This window comes from Ustilaginoidea virens, chromosome 2 (genome assembly GCF_000687475.1).
Source record: "Ustilaginoidea virens chromosome 2, complete sequence".
In the NCBI taxonomy this organism is placed as follows: Eukaryota; Fungi; Ascomycota; class Sordariomycetes; order Hypocreales; family Clavicipitaceae; genus Ustilaginoidea; species Ustilaginoidea virens.
Window position 1 is genome coordinate 5561364 of NC_057317.1, and position 19036 is coordinate 5580399.

Here is a 19036-nt window from a genome sequence, read left to right on the forward strand (position 1 = left end):
GCAGGACGCGGCCCCCGCTTCAGCGTGGGAAATTTGCGCTGCTCCGGCGCGAGTTGGGCGTCATTGCAAATGTTGACCACTGCACGCGCGTGTACTTCACCACTGCGCCGTCGACGGTATGCCACAGTTTCGTCTGGGCCATCACAGAAACCTTCGACAAGCTGCAAGCCATGTCCCCAGATGGAGATGAAGAGCAGGTGAAGACAAATTCGAGCGTGCGAGAGGGCCAAAACCGGGCAGAAGAAAAAGAGATGCCATCCCTGCCATGGTGAGCAGATCCGTTAGAGAACCAACTGCCAGGGCCCCAGCATGCTGGCCACCTCCGCCGATTCATCGTATGGATCCCCCATTGATCCCTGCCTGGGACCTTGTGTAGCAAGCGATTCTGAGTATCCGAACTCCGGCGAAAGTGTGTGTGGAGAAAAATCTTTGATGGGGTTCTGCAGCACCTCGCATGGATGCGTCTGCGCCATGAAGCGGCCAGGGTATATCACAAGAATGCCAGACCCCAACAACTCGCCTGGGCACCTACCTTCTCCCCCTCCCCACCTTTTCCCCCTGGCTATGGATCACACGTAGCATCCAGCAGATAGCTGGCTGGACTCTCCACACGCAATGATAATGACAGGGCGTGATGAGATTGCTGACGATGGGTGGGGAGGACTTGAGCGTTGCTCGCGGATGGGCCGCCGCCACGGATTCGCGCGGCAGCCAGATGCCGTCGTCGTATTCACCCTCTGCAAAGGCCTAGGCCTGAGTCCCGACTCCTGACTGTAAACCCGTAAGCCACCGGTTTGGATTGCTTAGGGAAGCAGCTGCAGCGGCCTCGTCGGAGGCGGCTAGCAGGTGCTTTGGTGAGCTACTCGTGCCTGTCCCCGTGACCGGTGCGAGGCGTATCTGCCAGACGGGTAAGGTGAAACGGATGGGCTGCATGACGCCATGTGTCAAGGTGCCCACGGTCTGTTCTAGCTTCTGGGACTGAAACCCGGCTGCGGAACTGGCGTCAAGCCAGTTTCGGCCAGGAAGTCCCCGCTTGGGAGTGCCATGATGGCGCCAAGCGGGCCTGTCGAGTGGGGAATGGGGCAATACTCTACCGTTCTGAGCAGATGAAATGGTCGGGGCTCGGGAGAGCGACCCGGCGACAGCATCCGCGGACGTGCGGACCATAGATGCGCCGGTGGAGCGGACTCGGGCAGAGTGGCCAGCAGGACGCGGCTTTGGGGAAGGATTCAGTGGTTGAAAGGCTGGGTTTGGCTTTTCCCACTTTAATCCCCTTCCTTTTCATTCAAAGCATTCAAAGAAAAAAGGGGGGGAGAAATCCAAAAAAAAAAAAATTAGCAGAGGAAGTGGGCAGAGGGGGGGGCCGGAAACCCGAGCGTTCGGTGCCAGCGAACACCCGAACCGCCGGCTTGGAGCCACTACTTTGGCGCCATGACAGGTCTGCCTTTCCTAAACAGGCCTAGCCTAGAGCGAATCGAGCGTTCTCGAACGGGTTCCTCATCTCAGAGTATGCTTTTAAGGCTACGCCGCACGTGGTGGCTGCCCTTACGCCGCGTTCTAGTACGCGAGAAAGGACCAATCAACAAGACGGACGCCGGCGGCAACGCATCGAGATGCTTAGCCCTGAGTGGTGTACCGGTATACTACACTAGGTGGGGAGTTGGGGGCAAGCCATTGACAACTGCCCGTACCCCTGACATGCGAGGCAATCTTGGGGGAATTTGTGGGTAGGATATCAGCAAGATTTTGTGAATCCCCGACCCTTCTGTTGCTTTGGCCTGTTGGGGAATTTGTGGGTAGGATGGATATCAGCAAGATTTTGTTAATCCCTGACCTGTCTGTTGTCTTGGCCTATTGGGGCTTTTGTGGGTAGAAACCAACAATTCGCGTTAATCCCTGAGCTGTCTGTTGCCTTGGCCCATTGGAGGATTGTGGGTAGAAACCAAACAATTTACGTGAATTCCTGACCGGCATGTGCGTCCATGTTTTCTGGGGAGGGAAGGGGGGAGGATTTGTGGGCAGAATCCAACAAATTCTATCAATCCCTGACCGGCATGTCCGTCCTGCTTGGGGAGGGAAGGGGTGGAAGGGTTGTGGGTAGAGAGCATCAGCGAACCTGCAGCGAATCCTGGTCTTCCAGGTGAAACTCTGGGGATTTTTTTTTATCATGGATGGATCATGGGACCCAAGCAACTCGTGGGTTGGCTCCACTGAGGAGCATCAAAATGCTAGCCATCCTTGACCTCATGTGATGGCTCTAGCTAATATCCGACATCCCCGGTAGGCTGTCTGTCGGGTCTCGGGGATCCGGCGGGTAAAAATAGCAGGATTCCCCAGTAATCCCTGGCTGGGCCTGCTTAAAAGTTGGAGAGACTCGAGGCGCCCGCCGTAGGCTCGGTGGCCTCCAAATGCAGGGGTTGCCCATCGGCAGACCTTGGCATGATTCGTGTAGAGGTCGAGACTTGTCCCAGAAACAGACTGCATGGCAGGAACTGGAACGATGTCACGACCGCGCAGGCTCGCAATCGAACGCTCACGGGTTTTTTTTTTTTTTTTTTTTTTTTTTTCCTTCCCGCATCTGCAGCCGGCTGATACAATGTCTCGAGCGAGGATTCCACGGACGAAGCAGACTGTATCCCCGTAGCAAAGGTCATTCAGGCGCGCGCCCAAATCGACAGCGCAGCAAAAGCCGTCCCAGGACCTGCTTCGACCCAAGGGGCCCATCACGTCCGAGGCCTCTCCTCTGCTCGAGAAATCTAGACTGGGCCCGCTGGTCTGGGCGGATGTTTTCCCCAGGGGGCTGTATGGGATGCTGGACCGTGGACCGACATGGCATGCGTCAAGCACCAAGCATCATGGACGCGCCCCGTTTTACAGTCGCAGACCTCACAGCAGCGCGGAGGCCGCCGTCGCCAGGGGGAAACGAAGGGGAGAGGTTGCGCAATCCATCCCATCCCGGTCGCCTGTGCGAGGCGGTGCTGAAGATGACAACCAAAGGGGAGGCCGGCCGTCCAATCACATCCCGCCAGACGGTGCCGGCAGCCTGGCTCTTGGATACCGGAGCCGAAGCCACGCGTCCAGCCTCCAAGCCAGTCGAGTCATTGCGGCGGGGGGGGGCCGGCAAAGCCAGGCTGGCGTAGAGTCTTGGACCATTGGCGCTGGTCGGGGCGGCGGACTTTAGTCTCGCCAGCTTCGCGTCCGCGTTTCCAGCGGCAGTTGGCTCGTACTGAACCGTATTACTGGAACCTTTACTAACCGCCTGGGGCCCGGGAGCAGCCAGAGGCCAAAAGACCAAAGTCTCGACTCCTGTCGGGCAGGCAGGCAGGGGGGGGAGAAGAAGCGCACGTTCCGCTCGAATTGCGTCGAGGCTGGCTTCGTTTCCAAAGAGGCGCTTTTTGCCAGCACCGTACAGACGCCCCCATTACTCGTATCCCGCGCGTCTTATCCCCCCCCTCCCCCCCCCCCTTCTCCCCGAATTTCTCTCTTTTCTTTCCAATTCTACCATGTCCCGAGTCTTGACTGCTTGGCACTGGATATCGCCCACTCTGGATGTTGGCAGCTGTACCCACCCGCCGTGGGCAGAGCAAAAGGACCCTGACTGTCACCACCAGCCCCTTTCCGGGCTAGCTAGACTGGGGAAACGGGACCAAAATCGCCGGATTCGTGCCATGATAGGTTCGAGGAAAATAATAACATTATCATTAAGAATGGTGATGCAAGGACCTGGCAGGGCGGGTGGCTAGCAACTGGGCAAAATTCAGGCCCGGCAGGGGTCATGCCTCTCTGTCCGCCCCCTCCTCTTCCTCTTCTCTGTCTCTCTTTCTTTTTTTTTTTTTTGTCTCTTTTCTTTTCTTTTCATTCTCCTCATTTCTTTGGTCAGTGGCCTGTCAATATCGCGTGGATTGCAAGTCTAGGCCCAATCCAGCTAGTTGGCATCCCACAAGTCCGCCGCCCCGTGGGCCTTGACTTTCTGGAAAAGATGGCTCTGCTCGGGATTGGACTACCGCGCGGCGTAATGGCGTCAAACCTCTCTTGGCTCGGTTTAATTTCCTGCAAAACCCGTCGACGGCGGCACTTCCCCTCCCGCTAATGCGACTTTGGAGTGGCCGTCGCCGACGTCAGCTGCCCACGCCGGGCTGTGCTTCTCCGTGGAGATTTATATATATCCCGCGAGATGACTCCTTCCTCGGGACTTCAATGACCCCTATCTCAATTCAGCACCAGGGTATTTCTTGCACTGTCACACTCAATCATCATGTCGATTGGATCAGAGACTGCCAACCTCTCCCACGAAGGGACTGTGTACTTGGGCCAGGATGACGACTGGACACAAGCAACAGATCCTCGGGCAAAGAAGCGGATTCAAAACCGGAATGCTCAAAGATCGTACCGTAAATGAACCCCCCCCCCCCCCCCCCCCTTCCTCCGGGCAATCCACCCTTCACCCCTTCATTTCCCCTTGGACTTCTGCCCTGCAATGTTGATGCAAGTGCTGACAACCCACAGGCCAGCGGATGAAGATGCGCATGGCAGAGCTTGCGCGGCTAAAGGAACTGCGGCGCCAGAGCCTGGAGAGGTCGGTCTTGCAGCAGCAGATAGACCCGAGGATTGTCCCCAGCGTGGAGGGCTATCAGTATTTCGAAAGCGCCAGGACAGAGCATGGAGTCAAGGACGAAGGGGACCACGCCACCATGCGGCAGGAAGACGGGCAGGACCACAACTACGCGGTGTATAATAGGAATCCGCTGCTCCTGGATCTGTCACTCGGACAGTCAAAGTCCATGGCCCAAGATGGCCACCTGTCCCAGATATGCGGTCAACCGTCACCTGGTGGTGACGTCTTTGTTCCTGCCGATGGCTCGCAGCTTCACAGCGCGAGGCAAAGCGCCAGCCCCTCGGCTTATCATCACGATACCTTTCAGCAGAGTCACTCCCCGCCCGTGCTGGAGCAGGGCCAGAGCAACGATATGGAACACTGCTATCCTCAGATGCAGACCGGTGTTGACGTTGGAAGCGATAATGTCAAAGCTGCGCATGGCGGCCCAAACGACTGCGAGGGCTATGTGCCACACTGTAAGTGATTCTCGCGTCCAGCCTCCCCCCCCTTCCTGTGTCCCATCCTATCCCATTATCCCATCGTCTCGAGAGATTATATGGCTGACCTCCAGGCAAAGGGTATCAGACATTTTCGTTGCCAATGAGGCCCAGTCAAAACCTGGCCAACGGTGTTTTGCACTACGACGACCCCCACGCAGGACCAGATCTTGACAGAGCAACGGCAGCAGCACAGCCTTTCCATTCGGCGCCCACGCCGCTGCCCACGCCGCTGCCCACGCCCATCGGGTCCGGTCTGTCGTCTTTCCCGGATTTGCACGATGGCCAGGACCCCGGTGTGGCCCCTGTTCCATCAAACGCCGCGCATGCCAACCACACCGGCTCGCCGCCGCCCTGCCTCGGCGGCCCGTCGTCCTTTGACGACAAGTTTCGCCGCATCATGACAGAGGTTGAGGCCGCGGGCTTCAACTCGTTTGATGATCTCGTGTCGGCGTACTACATACGCCCCTTTGAGGACGTCTCCCACCTAGCCACGCAGCAACGCATCAGCCGCAACAGGGGCCTGCCCAGGATCCTGGGCGACATCTTCGCCGCCACCAGCCAGTGGACGACGTGGGAGAAGCACGGCATTCAGCAGGAGATTCTGAAAATCTCGGAAGAGCTCCTGGAGCAGGAGCAGGCCAAGTCGCGGGACGTGGTCCGCGCAAAGTTCAATGTTCTGATGGAGCAAATTGGCAGCGGGGCCGGAGCACACTCGGTCGAGCTGAAAAGGGCCTTTATCGACATGGGCAAGCTGCTGCAAGAACAGGTGTGTTTTATTTGCCCTGGATTCTGCTTCTTCTTCTTCTCTACTCCTAGATATAATGACTAACCAAAGACAGCAACCCAACTCGTGGGCACTCCTGATCACGCTCGCTGGTCGGGGCCAGACGGCCTGTCCGCGCGACCACTTTTGTATCGTCCTGATGAACATGATGATGCTCAACTGCGTCGGCTACGCGGGGAACCAGATGCTATCGAACATGTTTTTTGCACTCTCACAGATGGATTTGCAGTGACAGGGTTGTCCTTGGCATTGGGGTACGGGAGACAAGTATGGAATCGGATTGGCGCATGGCAGGTTACGGGGCGCAAATGACCATGAATGCTGTTGTCTTGGAGTTGTGATATTAAAAGCGAATTGATTCTTGGAGTTTTAGAATTCAACCCCGTGTGCTGACGCCTCGAAACAATGAACATTGAATGGCGTTTCGACTGCCTTTGCCGCTGTGACATGTGCGTATTCGACAATGATCTTGTGGACGCACGAAGCATGCATGTCGAAGACCCGGTGCTCATCGCAGCGCTGTATAAAGCAAACCCTGTCGGTCATGTCATGTCAGTCAATAATGAGGCTACTCTGGCCTAAATTTTCCTGGTATTTGCCATCCCATCGCCACGGCAGTTCAGCTGCATCGCTGGGAATAGCGACGGATGCAGACGCATCAAGCAGGAATCACGAGTCATCTTAGTCGACTCACCCACGCGAAATCCAGCATTCAACTCAGTCATGGCCAAAGAATGCCGTAACTCACTCACTCACTCCCGACCCGACCGACAGCCCCTGGGCTGGGCGTTTCATCTGATTTCATCGTACCGACAAACGACTAAGCTGGATGCGGCGGCGCCGGTACTACCAGCGAGGGCATGTCGTGCCTTGAGCTTGAGGGCTTGGCTTGGGCTTGCGAGCTAGTAAGTGAGCCCTTGCAGGCAGGCAGCGCAAGCAAATCGTGTCTGGTGGGGCGGCAGCTGAATTAAGTCGTTCAAGGTTAGCAACTCAAGGAGGCTTCAGCTCCCTAGAAGCCCTTTCACATTCCACCCTGCGGTTTCCGGGCCGTCTGGTGGACTTGTTTTCATTGATGTTTTCGGCTTCTCCCTCCAGTGCCAGCCAGCCAACCCTCTTTCCGTCTCGTACCCCACAAGCATGCTCGAGCTTGTCCATGTCGGCTGCATTCGCCAAGTCGGATGTTTATTTCCTGTTCCGGCACACGCCAATCCTGCAGGCCTGGCGGGCGGAGGCATCGAGAGGCTCCACCAGCGTCCAACCTTGGCTATTGCATGCCTTTCTTGTTTGGTTCTTGGACGCTAGGTGTGTTTTCTCCAGGGCGGTTAGCGGCCGGCAGCCCTTGATCAGTCACAACAAACAAAGGAGGGGAAAATGAAGCGTTGTTGACATGGCGCTGTGGCGGGCGGCTGTTCCTGGCCCACGGTTGCGACGACGCCATGACTTGCTTGTCGACGCTTCGGGGCCGCAGGGTGCAGATGAATGAATGAATTCCTGTGTTTTTGTTTTTTTTTTTTCTTTTTGGCTATTGTCCCGACTGATGATGGCAATGGCGGCAGGGAAGGTGAAGGAAGGCGGCGGAGCCAAGAACAGTGTCCAGCATTCCCGATCCACGGTGCAACACGCACAGTGCACGGAAATACCTACGCAACCGACGCATTGAACGCAAACCAACTCCAAGTCGAGTCGAGTTTGTCGAGAGGATGCATCTACACCTTCATCCATCAGCATCATCACCAGCGCAGCCCCCTTTGGCCAGAGGAGCCGGTCCCAACGCTTCCAGCTCGTAGCGGCCTGTGGCTTTCGCCCCCCTTGGCATTCCCTTGCAACGCCCGCTTCACGTCCCCCCCCCCCTGGTTGGTATGTATGGTATTCGGACTTTGCGGTTGCGGCTCTGCAGCCCAATAGTGGCGCCTCCTCCAGGGCCAGAACCCGCTCCTTGATGCGCTCATCAGCCAGAATTCCTTGGGCCGTTGTCGGGGCATGCAGCAATTTACTCTGCATTCCCACGTTGCTGCAAGCGTAAGCATGCACCCGTCCTAGTTGACTGCCATGGCTTCCGCTAGCGGTCGTCGAGCGCCTGACTAGCTCAAATCTCGTCAATACCAATCGCCTCGCATGACCCTTCCGGGCTACGGGAGCCCTGATCAGTTTCCACTTTTTCCGCTCTTGTTGATCGAAGCCTCATCTTGGGCTGGATGCCAGTGTTGGCGCTACCAGGCAGCTTCTATTAAATGGTCGCTGCCCACATGTGGTGACCGCCCTCGATGAATAAAATCACGTTTGAAATCCGAATCAGTCAGTCACAGAGTCTGGCTGCCTACACAACCGGTTGTTCATCACTTGAAACCTTTTAACCCGGTCCAGTATTCTCGTTGCTTCACTTTGCTGCTTCACCCACCACATTCAAGTCGACGGATACAGCAACCAGCAGACGCCCCTTCCGAGATATCTACTGCTACTTCTAGATGCCGGATTGCATTACATATCGCCACCAAGCCATGGCCGGCTCCAGCGGCGGATCAACAGGCGGGGACGAGAGCCCAAGTCATTCCACACAAGATTATCAAGATCACAAGGTAAGCAGAAGAAGAAGCAATGTTCACACCAGCCTCTTACTCTAGCTCTAACAATGACGGGACAGCCGCTTCCCAAGTTGCGCGGATCGCGCGGTCAGGCTCTTCCCACAATAATCACCCAACTTCCTCCCAGGTAAGTAAAACAATAAAATCACACAGCAAAAACAGGAGAAGGAAAAAAAAAAAAAACCTAAAATAGTAAAAGAGAGGAAGAAGGGGCCATCCCGCTAATCTCCACCAGAAAACAAGCCAAGACCGAGGATGAAAAGGAGCAACGGCGCATCGAGCGCATCCTGCGGAACCGCCGCGCAGCGCAATCCTTCCGGGACCGGAAAAAGCTCGAGTTTGAGGCTATCGAGAAGCGCAACATGGAGCTGGAGAAGCAGCTCCGCGACAGCCAGAGCTCCAAGCGGAAACTAGCCCAGGAACTAAGTCGCCTCCGGAAGCAGATGAACCAGTCCACCGACTCGGTCCGCTCCAAAACTACCTACCAGCGCCCAACCATACTCGTGTCGCACTCGTCCCAAGCCGACACCAACTCGGCCGCCTCCGACATGAGCGACGAGGCCACCGCTCCCGCTCCCGCTCCCGCCCTCGCCCAGAGGAGGAATCGCGATCCGGACGCCCAGTCCCAGTCCTCGCGAGTCAGCTGGATGTTCCCGACGGAGACGTCGCGCGACTCCGAGGATCTCATATCACAGACGTACGAGGCCACGGCCGAGCAGTACCCTAGCCCGCCCAAGGAGCTGTCGCACTGCGTCAACAAGGAGAACTGGCCGGCCTCACAGGCCATGTACGAGCCTGACCCGGTGCCGCACTACAATGATTCGGGTTTCTTCCTCTCCTCCACGTACGAGCAAAGGGACATGTTGTGCCCCTGGTCGGAGAACTGTCAAAACTTCCCAGACGCGGGTCACTGTTGCGATGACATTTTCTGCCCCGACCAGCCCTTGGCGGCAGAGTGCATGGGTGCCGCCGGGCCGGATTTCGGCGGCTTGGAGTTCATGCTGAACGACAAGAGGGGCAACTTCCACGCCGACAAGGTTGGGAACAAGTTGGACTTGGTGATGGGGATTCCCTCGCCGGCGGTGTCGTCTGGGCTGCAATATCCCCAGCTGGCTCCTGCGCAGCAGCAGCAGCCGGTGTTTAATGACGAGTGGGCTTTTCTAAATGTACATAGTTTTAGATGACGCAGCGGAGCGCTCGCTGGTGTGCGTGGGCGCTTCACTAATTGTAATACCGTAATGCCGATTTCCCGGTTCGTCTGGCAAGGGACGGTGGGGGCCATTTGGGCATGACATGAAGGTGCTTTTTCATGTGAGCGCAGCTGTGTGTCGTCGACAAAGAGAGACTGATTATACGCCGCCCTGGTCAATCATGGTAGCCGTTGACCCCCTGTCGAGAAATACCGAGTACAAGGGGGCGGTTGGAAAGAGGTGTCGAGAAAGAAGAAGACGATAAAAGCCGATGTCATGACGCCTAACGTCTACTATCTTGCCTTTGCGCGCGAGCGGCTCGCCACGACGTACACAATCACCACCAAGGTCGCCGCAACCGGCGGCGCCAGCACAGCCACCAGCAGCAACGGCCCGTGGTCGCCGACGTAATTCAGAAACCTCCCGTCAAGCCCCTGCCACGACCTGCCGGCTGCGTGGTGGAAGATGGAGTTCCCGTAGGCCTGGTCTATCACGCCCAGGACGGCCGCCTCGCGCCCGAACGTGTACTCGCGGGCCACGGACATGACCATGAGCGGGCCGGTCGACCAAAACACCCTCAGGTACGGCAGCACGAGGAACCAGGTCGCGGCGGCGGCCCGGCGCTCCGCCTCGCGCAGCGCCCGCATGAGAAGGTCGGACCCCTTCTCCGCCATGAAGAAGTGGTTGCTGGCCCCCTGGTTGCCGGACGTGGAGGCGAAGATGGCCTGCAGGCCGAGGCGCTGCAGGCACACGATGGCGCGGGCATCGACGGGGTAGACGTCCAGGTCGGCGTATATGCCGCCGCGGGCGTGGGCAATGACCAGCCTCGCCAGGTCGGCGCGCTGGATGTCGTGCGCGTACCCGTCGTACGTCGGGAGCAGCCAGGCGTACTCGTCGCGGACGAGCGTGCGGATGTCGTCGTCGGACCAGAGCGTTACCTGGAACGGCAGGGAAGCCAGCTGCGCCTTCCACGCGTCGCGCGAGGCGGGGATGGGGTACGTCGACACGTCGCTCGTCTTCCAGGTCTGGTGGACGATGTTGGGGATGCGGCCGGTCCCAGAGGCGTTGGCCGGGGCTGCGCAGTCGCGTATCAAGTTTGGGAGGATGTGCCGGTGGCTTTCATGTCGTCGGGAGGTGGAAATCGTCGCTATGGTGCGGAGCAAGCCGGCCAGGCTGGCTAGGACGACGACGGCTTTGAGCAGAGACGAGCGCGGGAAGTGGTCTATTGTGCAGAGCATGCTGGTCGTGCTGCAGACGAGAGAGAGAGAGAGCGAGAGCCTGGCTCTTGCGGAAATTAAGCCACCACGTCGGTGGGTTACTTTGAATGCAAAAGTAGCTAATGAGTTGTCAGTCAGGTCGGAACAGAAAGAGGAGCAGCAGATGAATGACTCGATGGGGCATGGCAGTGTCTCCTTACCCGTGGGGGGGGGGGGGCGCTTGGCTGGGCCGACTGAGCTTGACGCGAGAATGCGTGGTCGCGCGACAGGCCGTTTACACGCCGTTGCACAACAACAGCGAACCGTGACAAAGGCGAGGATCACCTAGCGTCTGTCTTGGCACCACTAGCTTCGCGCTTTCCTGAGCCACCCACCTCATGTGCCGCCTGCTTTACGACACGCCCCGACATCTTTGTCGGCGGTGATGGCAGACACCCGGCAGACAAGAGGCTGGGGCATCAACACGACAGATAGACAGGCGGACAGGCGCAAGTTCCGTGATCCATGCCTCCAGATGGTAGCCGCCACCATCGTGGCCTGGGTCAGACAATCACTTCGCTTCATCCGCAACGGGGTAGCGAGGGCTTGGTCCAGCGGCCAAGCGGGTCCCGAACTCAGCCTGGCTCAGCCTGGCTCAGCCTGGCTCAATGACTAATAAGACGTCGGACGCACAGTAAGCCTTCCCACCCGTCCGAACCGGCAGGAGTAAAGCATCTCCAGGGCTCGGCGTGCGCGAGCAAAGGGCGAGGGAGGCTGAAACTATCTGCATGGCCACGTGGAGTTGACGGGCGCCACGAGGTCCCCGAACCAGATCCCTGGCGGCCAATCAGACGGGGCGGAAAAGCAAGCAACCAGGACCACATTCCGGCATTTCCGCGGCCCCCACCAGCCCCGAGCAGAATTACTCAGTTTGTGGCAGACTGGCGAGGGTTTTTCCAAGTCGTGACAAGCTTTTTTTTTTTTTCTTGTCTTTCGAGACGTTTGGCTAATTTTCCGAGCTGCAACTTTTGGAGTCGTCCCTGCACGACTGGGCCGGCCGTATTCACGGCTTGGGGGTTGATGGCAACACCCTAAGGCGTGCAAACAGAGACGTGGCCAGTGGTTAATGGGGCAAGAGCCAGAGCAATGGATGTGGGGGAGGGGGGAATTATTGACGGCTTCAAACGTGGCAACTTGCGGTTCAAGATGGCAAAAAGTCAATTTGAAAAATTGCCTGGATCCGGCACTCGCTTCGGCGGCAGGCCCGTGTTCTGGATGCCGCACGGCGACTTATGACGGCATGGCCGGGTTCTAGAAGCATTCTGGCTGAAACCTTGCTTCCCGAACCGAGTCCAGCAACGTCTGCATAAAAGCCAACAGCAATCGTGCCTCGTCGGGTATAAAGGCGTCAACGATTGCCCTGGAACGGGAAAAAAACGTCGATTGTCGCGCAACCCTGTCGTTCCCTCAAGCAGAAGCCTCAGCCATGAAGTTTCAAACCGCCCTCGTAGCCGTGGCCGGCCTGGCTCGCGCCTACCACCACAACATGAACGACATCGAGGCCCTGCTCAGCAAAGGAAAGTACAACAACGAGCCGTCGACGGCCCTGCTGGGCGACCTCAAGCGCCTCAAGGACAACCAGCTCACCTTTGCGGGCAAGTACATCAAGGCGCTGCTGCAAAACAGCGACCATGTCCCGGGACGCAGCGAGCCGTCGTATCCCTTGCCCCTGCCGGCCAGGGACACCAAAGCCTGCAAGAAGCACACCTGCTGCATCTGGAGACACATATACTTCGACATGGCCAAGGAAATGAAGGACGCCAAGGGCGACTGCAACGACCTGGCCCGCGCGGCCGTCCGCCTGGGCTTCCACGACGCCGGCACCTGGTCCAGCAAGACGGGCGACGGCGGCGGCGCCGACGGCTCCATCGTCCTGGCCGGCGAGTGCGAGTCGCGCGCCGAGAACAAGGGCCTCGAGGATTCCTGCAAGAAGCTGCGCGAGTGGTTCAAAAAGTACAAGAAGTACCACGTGGGCATGGCCGACCTCATCCAGTTTGCGCACAACGTCGCGTCGGCCGTGTGCCTCTCGGGCCCCGGCTCGCCGACCTTTGTCGGGCGCAAGGACAGGCACCATCCCTCGCCCAAGGGGAACCTTCCGAGCCCGGACCAGAGCGCCGACGAGCTGCTTGCGCTGTTTGCCGCCAAGACCATCTCGCCGCGCGGGCTGGTGTCCCTGCTGGGAGCGCACTCGGTCGGCAAGCAGCGCTTCGTGGACACCAAGCAAGCGAACGCGTCGTTTGACACGACGCCCGAGATCTGGGACACGAACTTCTACGACGAGGTCCTCAAGGACCAGCCTTCGAACGGGGTGTTTCGGCTGAAGAGCGACGGGGTGCTTGCCAGAGATGCTCGTTCCCAGACGGCGTGGAAGTCCTTTATGGGCTTCATGGGCACTTTCCCCTGGGGGACGGTATGTTTAGCCTCTCTTTTTTTTTTTTTTTCTCTCATCTCTTGCTTTTTTCCTTGTTGCTGCGACGGCTATGCTGACAAGCGGTGATCAGGAGTACAACCGAGAGTATGCACGGCTGAGCCTGCTCGGCGTGAAGAACATCAACCACTTGACCGTCTGCAACTCGACCATACTGGACCCCGATCCCGCTAAATGATGAGGCTGGGTCAAGGCTGGCCACAAGAATTTGATTCGGGGTTTTTTTGGTGATGGGGAACTTTGCGTGTTAATATTGTTTGACTTTCTGTCGCAGTGAGGAGGCAGCGTGGTTGTCTTCATAGGAATGGCATGGTGAATTAGAGAAACAAAGCTTATGGATTTGGTTACTCCGACCCAAGGCGACATGTACTATTCGGAGATGCGGCTTGTCGGCCCGCGGAACGCTCGCTCTTGCTGTTGACTCAACACTCAACATGTGCCCCGTCTTGCCAGGATTCCGCGGTGCAGCTCTCCACGTCGCTGTTGGATGATGTGATGTATGGCCATGATGCGGGTGATGCTGCTGGCACAACGGCAACGTCCACGACGTAGGGAACACGGCCGCCATCTGCCCAGAGACAAGTTTTATTAGTCAGTGCCTGCCCTCGCGATAGAGCGGACCCACGAAATGCTCTCTGCACCCACTTTGGCTATGCGCAGCCGGAAGCTGCATCTCTCGAGCGGCATCCACCCATCCACCTTGCCCTGCCTGCCTCTGCCTCTGCGTGCCCGTTTCCGCTTTCCCTCGGCATTCAGCTGCCGACGCTAAGAGGGCGGAATGAAGCCATCCCATTCCACGGTTGAACCGAACGTCGAGCGTGCTCGTTGTCGTGCCGTGCTCGCAGGCAGGCCCAAGCAGTAGAGTACCGGCATGGCAGCACGCGGCCCGACGCGGGAAATCGGGGGACCACGTCAGCCGGGAACTTTTTTTTCCGCCTCCTGCACGGCTGACCCGAGACGTCTCTCGACTTCAGCGCAAAGACAGCCAAACGGGGCTTGGTGGCTGGGTCTGCAACTTTTTGCTTTTCGGGGGGAGGGGGGCGCTGAGCCGACCGAAGCCGAAACCGACCGCGGCATCTTCTCATAAATGACCCGTTGTGGTTGCCCAGGATTTGGAAGAAACAAAAGGAGGAAAAAGTCGAGAAAAGAAAACACAAAAAAAAAAGGGGGTAGGGGGGGGGGGGGAGGGAGGGAAAAAGTAAAAGGGGAGGAGCAGGCCCGCGTACTGAGGCGGGTTGAGTGTCGTGATAAAAAGCAAGTGTTTTCCCCTGCCTTGTTTCACGACTGGTCCCAGCGTTTGGCAGCGTTTGGCAGCGTTTCATCCATCCTGCTGCTGGTCTGCATAGTAAAGAACAACCAGCAGCTTGCCTGCCGTAGTCTGTACCATGTAAACCTTTTGCAAACACAAGCGTGAGCATATCTTGGCCAGTTGCATGGGCAGTCCGGTTCGCTAGCCCTTGCCGCAAGGGTAAGCAGGCGCATGCAACCAGACGTGCGGTGCGCGCACGTGCAGGCAGGGCTGGGCAGGGCAGGACAAGCGATCCAGCAGATTGCAGATTGCAGTTGGGTGGGATTGGCACCGGCCCTGCAGACGGACAAATATAGCGCCAGGCCCGCCAGGCCCGCCAGGACCAACGCGGCAGGTTGTTGGGCCCAGCTGCTGATCTGATATGACGTGACGTGACGATGGGGGTTAAGCTTCAGCCGCACCAACCTGTCAACGTGCTAATCAATACCCGTTGACCTGCAGCCTGCAGCCTGCAATACTTGGCTTGACTCCTCCTTCACTTTTTCCAAGCAGCCAGCAGAAAGCAGCCAGCAGCGCCCAACCCATCGTGTGCGAGGGCGGCCCTCGATTCTTCCATCGCCACCTCTCGCAGCAGTTCCAGGCTTGGGCCGGCCGGAGACCGGGGTTTCGGAATTTGCAGCAACGGAGAATAGTAGATTACGCCCGCCCCTGCCCTTGGATTGATTGACACTCAACTTCCGACACTTCCCACTTCTGACAGCTCCGGGCCGTCCTTGGAGCCAAACGCACGCCCGCCCGTCATGAACCCCTGTCATGCATGGTCCACGCTGGAAAACCATGGCGTGTCGCGCCAGCCGACCTACCTACATACCGAGGTGGGACGACGTGGGACGGCGTGGGACGGCGTGATGCCGGTCCCTAGAGTTGGCCGTGGCCCGCTGGCAAGCTGGCAAGCATGCACCCTCTCAACAACCTCGGGACGTCGGTGGCGGCGAAAAATCTCTGCCCGTCCGACCAATTGACGGGTCACCAAACAAGTCTTGCTATTTGTCTTTGCTTGTCTTGACCAGATGGGATCCCTGCCGCCCTGTTCAGCCTTGGGCCTGCGGCAAACCCAATTCCGTACTGTCTTGTCATGCATGTGCATGGGCTTGCTGCTGTCCAGTTTCAAGATTCAACCATTCAACCACCAGACGGTTTGCCTTTTGACCTGCCGACAGCCGCTCCCCCCCTCTCGCCGGCTTGCCGAAAGAGCCAGTTCCATCACGGGCGAGAGGGGAACAATAATGTCTCCTGACTCTGACTTCCTGCCCTCATCTGCAGCTGCTGTGTCCGCGTCGCAAAAACCTTGGCGTCCTGCGGCCCGAGGACCCTGGGAAAGCCACGCCAAGGCAAGATTCCCAAGACCCACGGTTCGCAACCCGTCAAACCGTATCGGGAAGGTAGCCGCCCGTCAAGAACTTCTGTTGTCTGGCGTGCAAATAGTGCCTCGCGTGGGGCATGCAATATGGCTTCCGGCCGCGATTCCGACTCGAGAATATACTCAATCTGTACAAACGCCCCGAACATCAACTCTTGGACGAAACGACCGACAGCCGGAGCTGAAACCATGGCATGTCATCGAGACACGAAAATTCTTTTTTCTTCTCCTGCAACATCCTCGGCATCGCCTGACACTGCCTCGTCGTTTCATTTCAATATATAAACTTGGCGTTACTCACAAAGGGGCAGCTTGTCCCGCAGCCACCACCACCACCACCACCATCTGCCCAGCTCATCTTCTCACAAGAGTATGCGCTCCTCCAAGCTCCTCAGCGCGTTGCTTATGGCCGCGCAGGCGGCCGCCCAGTCCTACTACGACTTTGGGTTCGACATCCACGCCGCCATCGCCAACCAGACCATTGGGAGGCGTCAGAGTGGCAACACCATTGCTGTTGGCCAGCTGCCGCGCCGGCAGGACGGCTCTTTGCCCGCCAGGTTGGAAATCCGGGAGATGAGACAGAACAGGTACATGTGGGATTTGTACATCCTGGCTCTCAGCGCCATGCAGGCTGCGAACCAGAACGACCCTCTGTCTTGGTACCAAGTTGCCGGTGAGTATCGCCCGCTCTCGCCCTCTGGGCGCCCGGCCCCCATCCCATTTGCCATGTCTTGAGTGTCGTCTGACTGGGAACAGGGATTCACGGAGTGCCCTTCACCCCCTACAACAACGTCCAGCCCGTTTCCGGAGCAGAGCAATCCGGATACTGCACGCACAACTCTGTCCTCTTCCCCATGTGGCACCGTCCCTACTTGGCTCTTTACGAGGTTTGTTTTGTTCTCTCGCCGCCTTCTCTTCCCCGGTTCCGTCCTCAGGTCGTCTCCGCCGGAATAATGCTAACTTTGGTGCACGCAGCAACAATTGTACACCTTGGCGCGATCCATTGCCCAGCAGTTTTCCGACCCTGGATACAGGCAGGCAGCCTCTGAATTCCGAATCCCATTCTTTGACTGGAGCGTCAGCTTTCCAGGCCAGAGCTTCCTCCCCGACTCCATGTGGAGCCCAGTCATCAACCAGCCAGGCCCCAACGGCTCCCAGAGAATCGCAAACCCTTTGTACTCGTACAGGTTCAACCCGCTCAACCCGAGCGACATGATCTGGCCTCCGGTACGTGTGCACAACATGCCGCTTCATCTTTGCTCCCTCAGCTTTTGTGGAAATGCTAACCGGCCCCCTAGTTTACCACGTGGCCGGAAACCAAGCGAGCCCCGTCCGGGGGCGGCAGCAACCCGCCGTCTAACAACGCCCAGGTCAACGGGGCCCTGCTCGGCCAGCTCGGCTCCCTCCAGCAGCGTCTCTACATCCTCTTCACCCGATACACCAACTACAACGCCTTCGGCAGCAAGGCATGGGCCGCCTCGCAGGGAAACGCGGGCTGGGACTCGATCGAGTCTGTCCACGACGTCATCCACTTCTTTGGCGGTTCAGGCGGCCACATGGGCTTTGTGCCCGTGTCTGCCTTTGACCCCCTCTTCTTCCTGCACCACGCCAACGTCGACAGAATGGTGGCCATGTGGCAGATCCTCAACGGCGCCGCCTGGATGCAGCCCATGCAGGCGGGCGAGAACGGCTACACCTTCACCCAGGGAACCTGGCAGACGTCCAGCAGCCCCCTCACCCCCTTTTACGACCTCAACGGCAACTTCTACACCTCGGACTCGGCCCGCAACTGGGAGCAGTTTGGCTACACCTACGTTGACGCCGATCCTTCCCGCATCGGCCTCAACCAGCTGCAGAGCAATCTGCGGGCCAACATGAACAGGTGGTGGGGAGGCTCGGCATTCAACGGCGTGCAGAGCAGAGACGAGTCGAGCGCCGCCGGCGTTGCCAAGAATGGAAACTACACGGAGTGGATTGCCAACGTCGTCGTCGACACCCACGCCTTGTCCACCGGCCCCTTCAAGATCTCCTTCTTCATGGGTGAGAAGCAAGACAACTCGACGCTGGTGGGCGACGTGGCCATGTTTTCCATGCCCGCCATGGCGAACACGGCGGCGCCAAAGTCGTCGTCCAAGTCATCCAGCACCATCCCACTCACCGCGGCCCTCACCGCCCTGGTTAAAGCTGGTCAGCTCAAGAGCCTGGATGCGCAGGACGTGCAGCCCCTGCTGCAAAAGTCGCTCAAGTTCCAGGTGGTGCAGGCCACCGGGGAGAAGGTTGACGCGGCCAAGGTAAAGGGACTTGGCATCCAGATCACCAGCTCCGAGGTGGCTCTGCCCAAGAGCGACGACGAGTTTCCCAGATGGGGAGACAGTGTCAAGAGGTTTGACCTGTACTGACGGAGGACGTGGCTATCCGGATGAACAGTATTGGGTGCCGTGTATTCAAGGATGCGTGTTTTTTCCTTTTTCCTTTTTTTTTTATCTTTTTGTTTTTATTTGGGAGGAAAAAGTGATTTCAGTGTCAGGTTTGGGTAGCTCGGGCGGTTTTTTATGTAGTAATAGGAGCTCTTGGCGTCATCTGTCGTTCACTTCTTGGCACGCGTACAAGCTGACACGTCTGGTTGATAATGGTTGCCCGATTCGGAGGCTGCTGCGCGATGTAGTCGTCACTCATGAAGCTACTTGGTCATGGTAAGCCGATGCGTATCATTGGTAGTAACATGGCCCAAGGGTGATGGGGTTCAGGGCTAGATTTTACTACAGCATGCGTCATGCTGCACACCCATCGAGGGCTTCTACGTGACCGTCGGGTGTGGTCGCGCCGCAACTCGCGATGTCTCGGGGAAGCCCCTACGTGCCGCTCGTCCCAGCGTCAGGAGAGTCGCAAGTCCCCGCGTTGGATCGAAGTTCGCTACTATACACACGCGGATTCCGACGCCGGGCCGGCAATTCTCTGCTAGCCACACAGAGCGCCGCTTCCACCAAGCCGGGCGCCTTGCTTGATACGGGGCACCCGCCGAGTCGAGGG

At 58.1% G+C, this 19036-nt stretch overlaps 6 protein-coding genes across 6 annotated transcripts; 4 read left to right on the forward strand and 2 right to left on the reverse strand.

Annotated features, from left to right (window-relative positions):
- Positions 1-747: 747 nt before the first annotated feature.
- Positions 748-1167, reverse strand: UV8b_03266 (uncharacterized protein; the record flags this gene model as incomplete). The annotated part of the gene is made up of 1 exon (XM_043140764.1): positions 748-1167. One exon carries the CDS (start codon positions 1165-1167, stop codon positions 748-750), a length of 420 nt encoding a protein of 139 aa, XP_042996698.1.
- A 3088-nt stretch (positions 1168-4255) lies between these two features.
- Positions 4256-6113, forward strand: UV8b_03267 (uncharacterized protein; the record flags this gene model as incomplete). The annotated part of the gene is made up of 4 exons (XM_043140765.1): positions 4256-4391; positions 4507-5073; positions 5169-5863; positions 5937-6113. The coding sequence occupies 4 exons, from the start codon at positions 4256-4258 to the stop codon at positions 6111-6113; spliced, it is 1575 nt and encodes a 524-aa protein (XP_042996699.1).
- A 2266-nt stretch (positions 6114-8379) lies between these two features.
- Positions 8380-9647, forward strand: UV8b_03268 (uncharacterized protein; the record flags this gene model as incomplete). Its single annotated transcript, XM_043140766.1, has 3 exons — positions 8380-8457; positions 8523-8590; positions 8699-9647. The coding sequence occupies 3 exons, from the start codon at positions 8380-8382 to the stop codon at positions 9645-9647; spliced, it is 1095 nt and encodes a 364-aa protein (XP_042996700.1).
- Positions 9648-9946: 299 nt separating this feature from the next.
- On the reverse strand, positions 9947-10891 carry UV8b_03269 (uncharacterized protein; the record flags this gene model as incomplete). Its single annotated transcript, XM_043140767.1, has 1 exon — positions 9947-10891. The coding sequence occupies one exon, from the start codon at positions 10889-10891 to the stop codon at positions 9947-9949; it is 945 nt and encodes a 314-aa protein (XP_042996701.1).
- Positions 10892-12335: 1444 nt separating this feature from the next.
- Positions 12336-13515, forward strand: UV8b_03270 (uncharacterized protein; the record flags this gene model as incomplete). The annotated part of the gene is made up of 2 exons (XM_043140768.1): positions 12336-13319; positions 13411-13515. 2 exons carry the CDS (start codon positions 12336-12338, stop codon positions 13513-13515), a joined length of 1089 nt encoding a protein of 362 aa, XP_042996702.1.
- A 2863-nt stretch (positions 13516-16378) lies between these two features.
- Positions 16379-18405, forward strand: UV8b_03271 (uncharacterized protein; the record flags this gene model as incomplete). The annotated part of the gene is made up of 4 exons (XM_043140769.1): positions 16379-16679; positions 16763-16893; positions 16982-17233; positions 17305-18405. The coding sequence occupies 4 exons, from the start codon at positions 16379-16381 to the stop codon at positions 18403-18405; spliced, it is 1785 nt and encodes a 594-aa protein (XP_042996703.1).
- Positions 18406-19036: the final 631 nt, after the last annotated feature.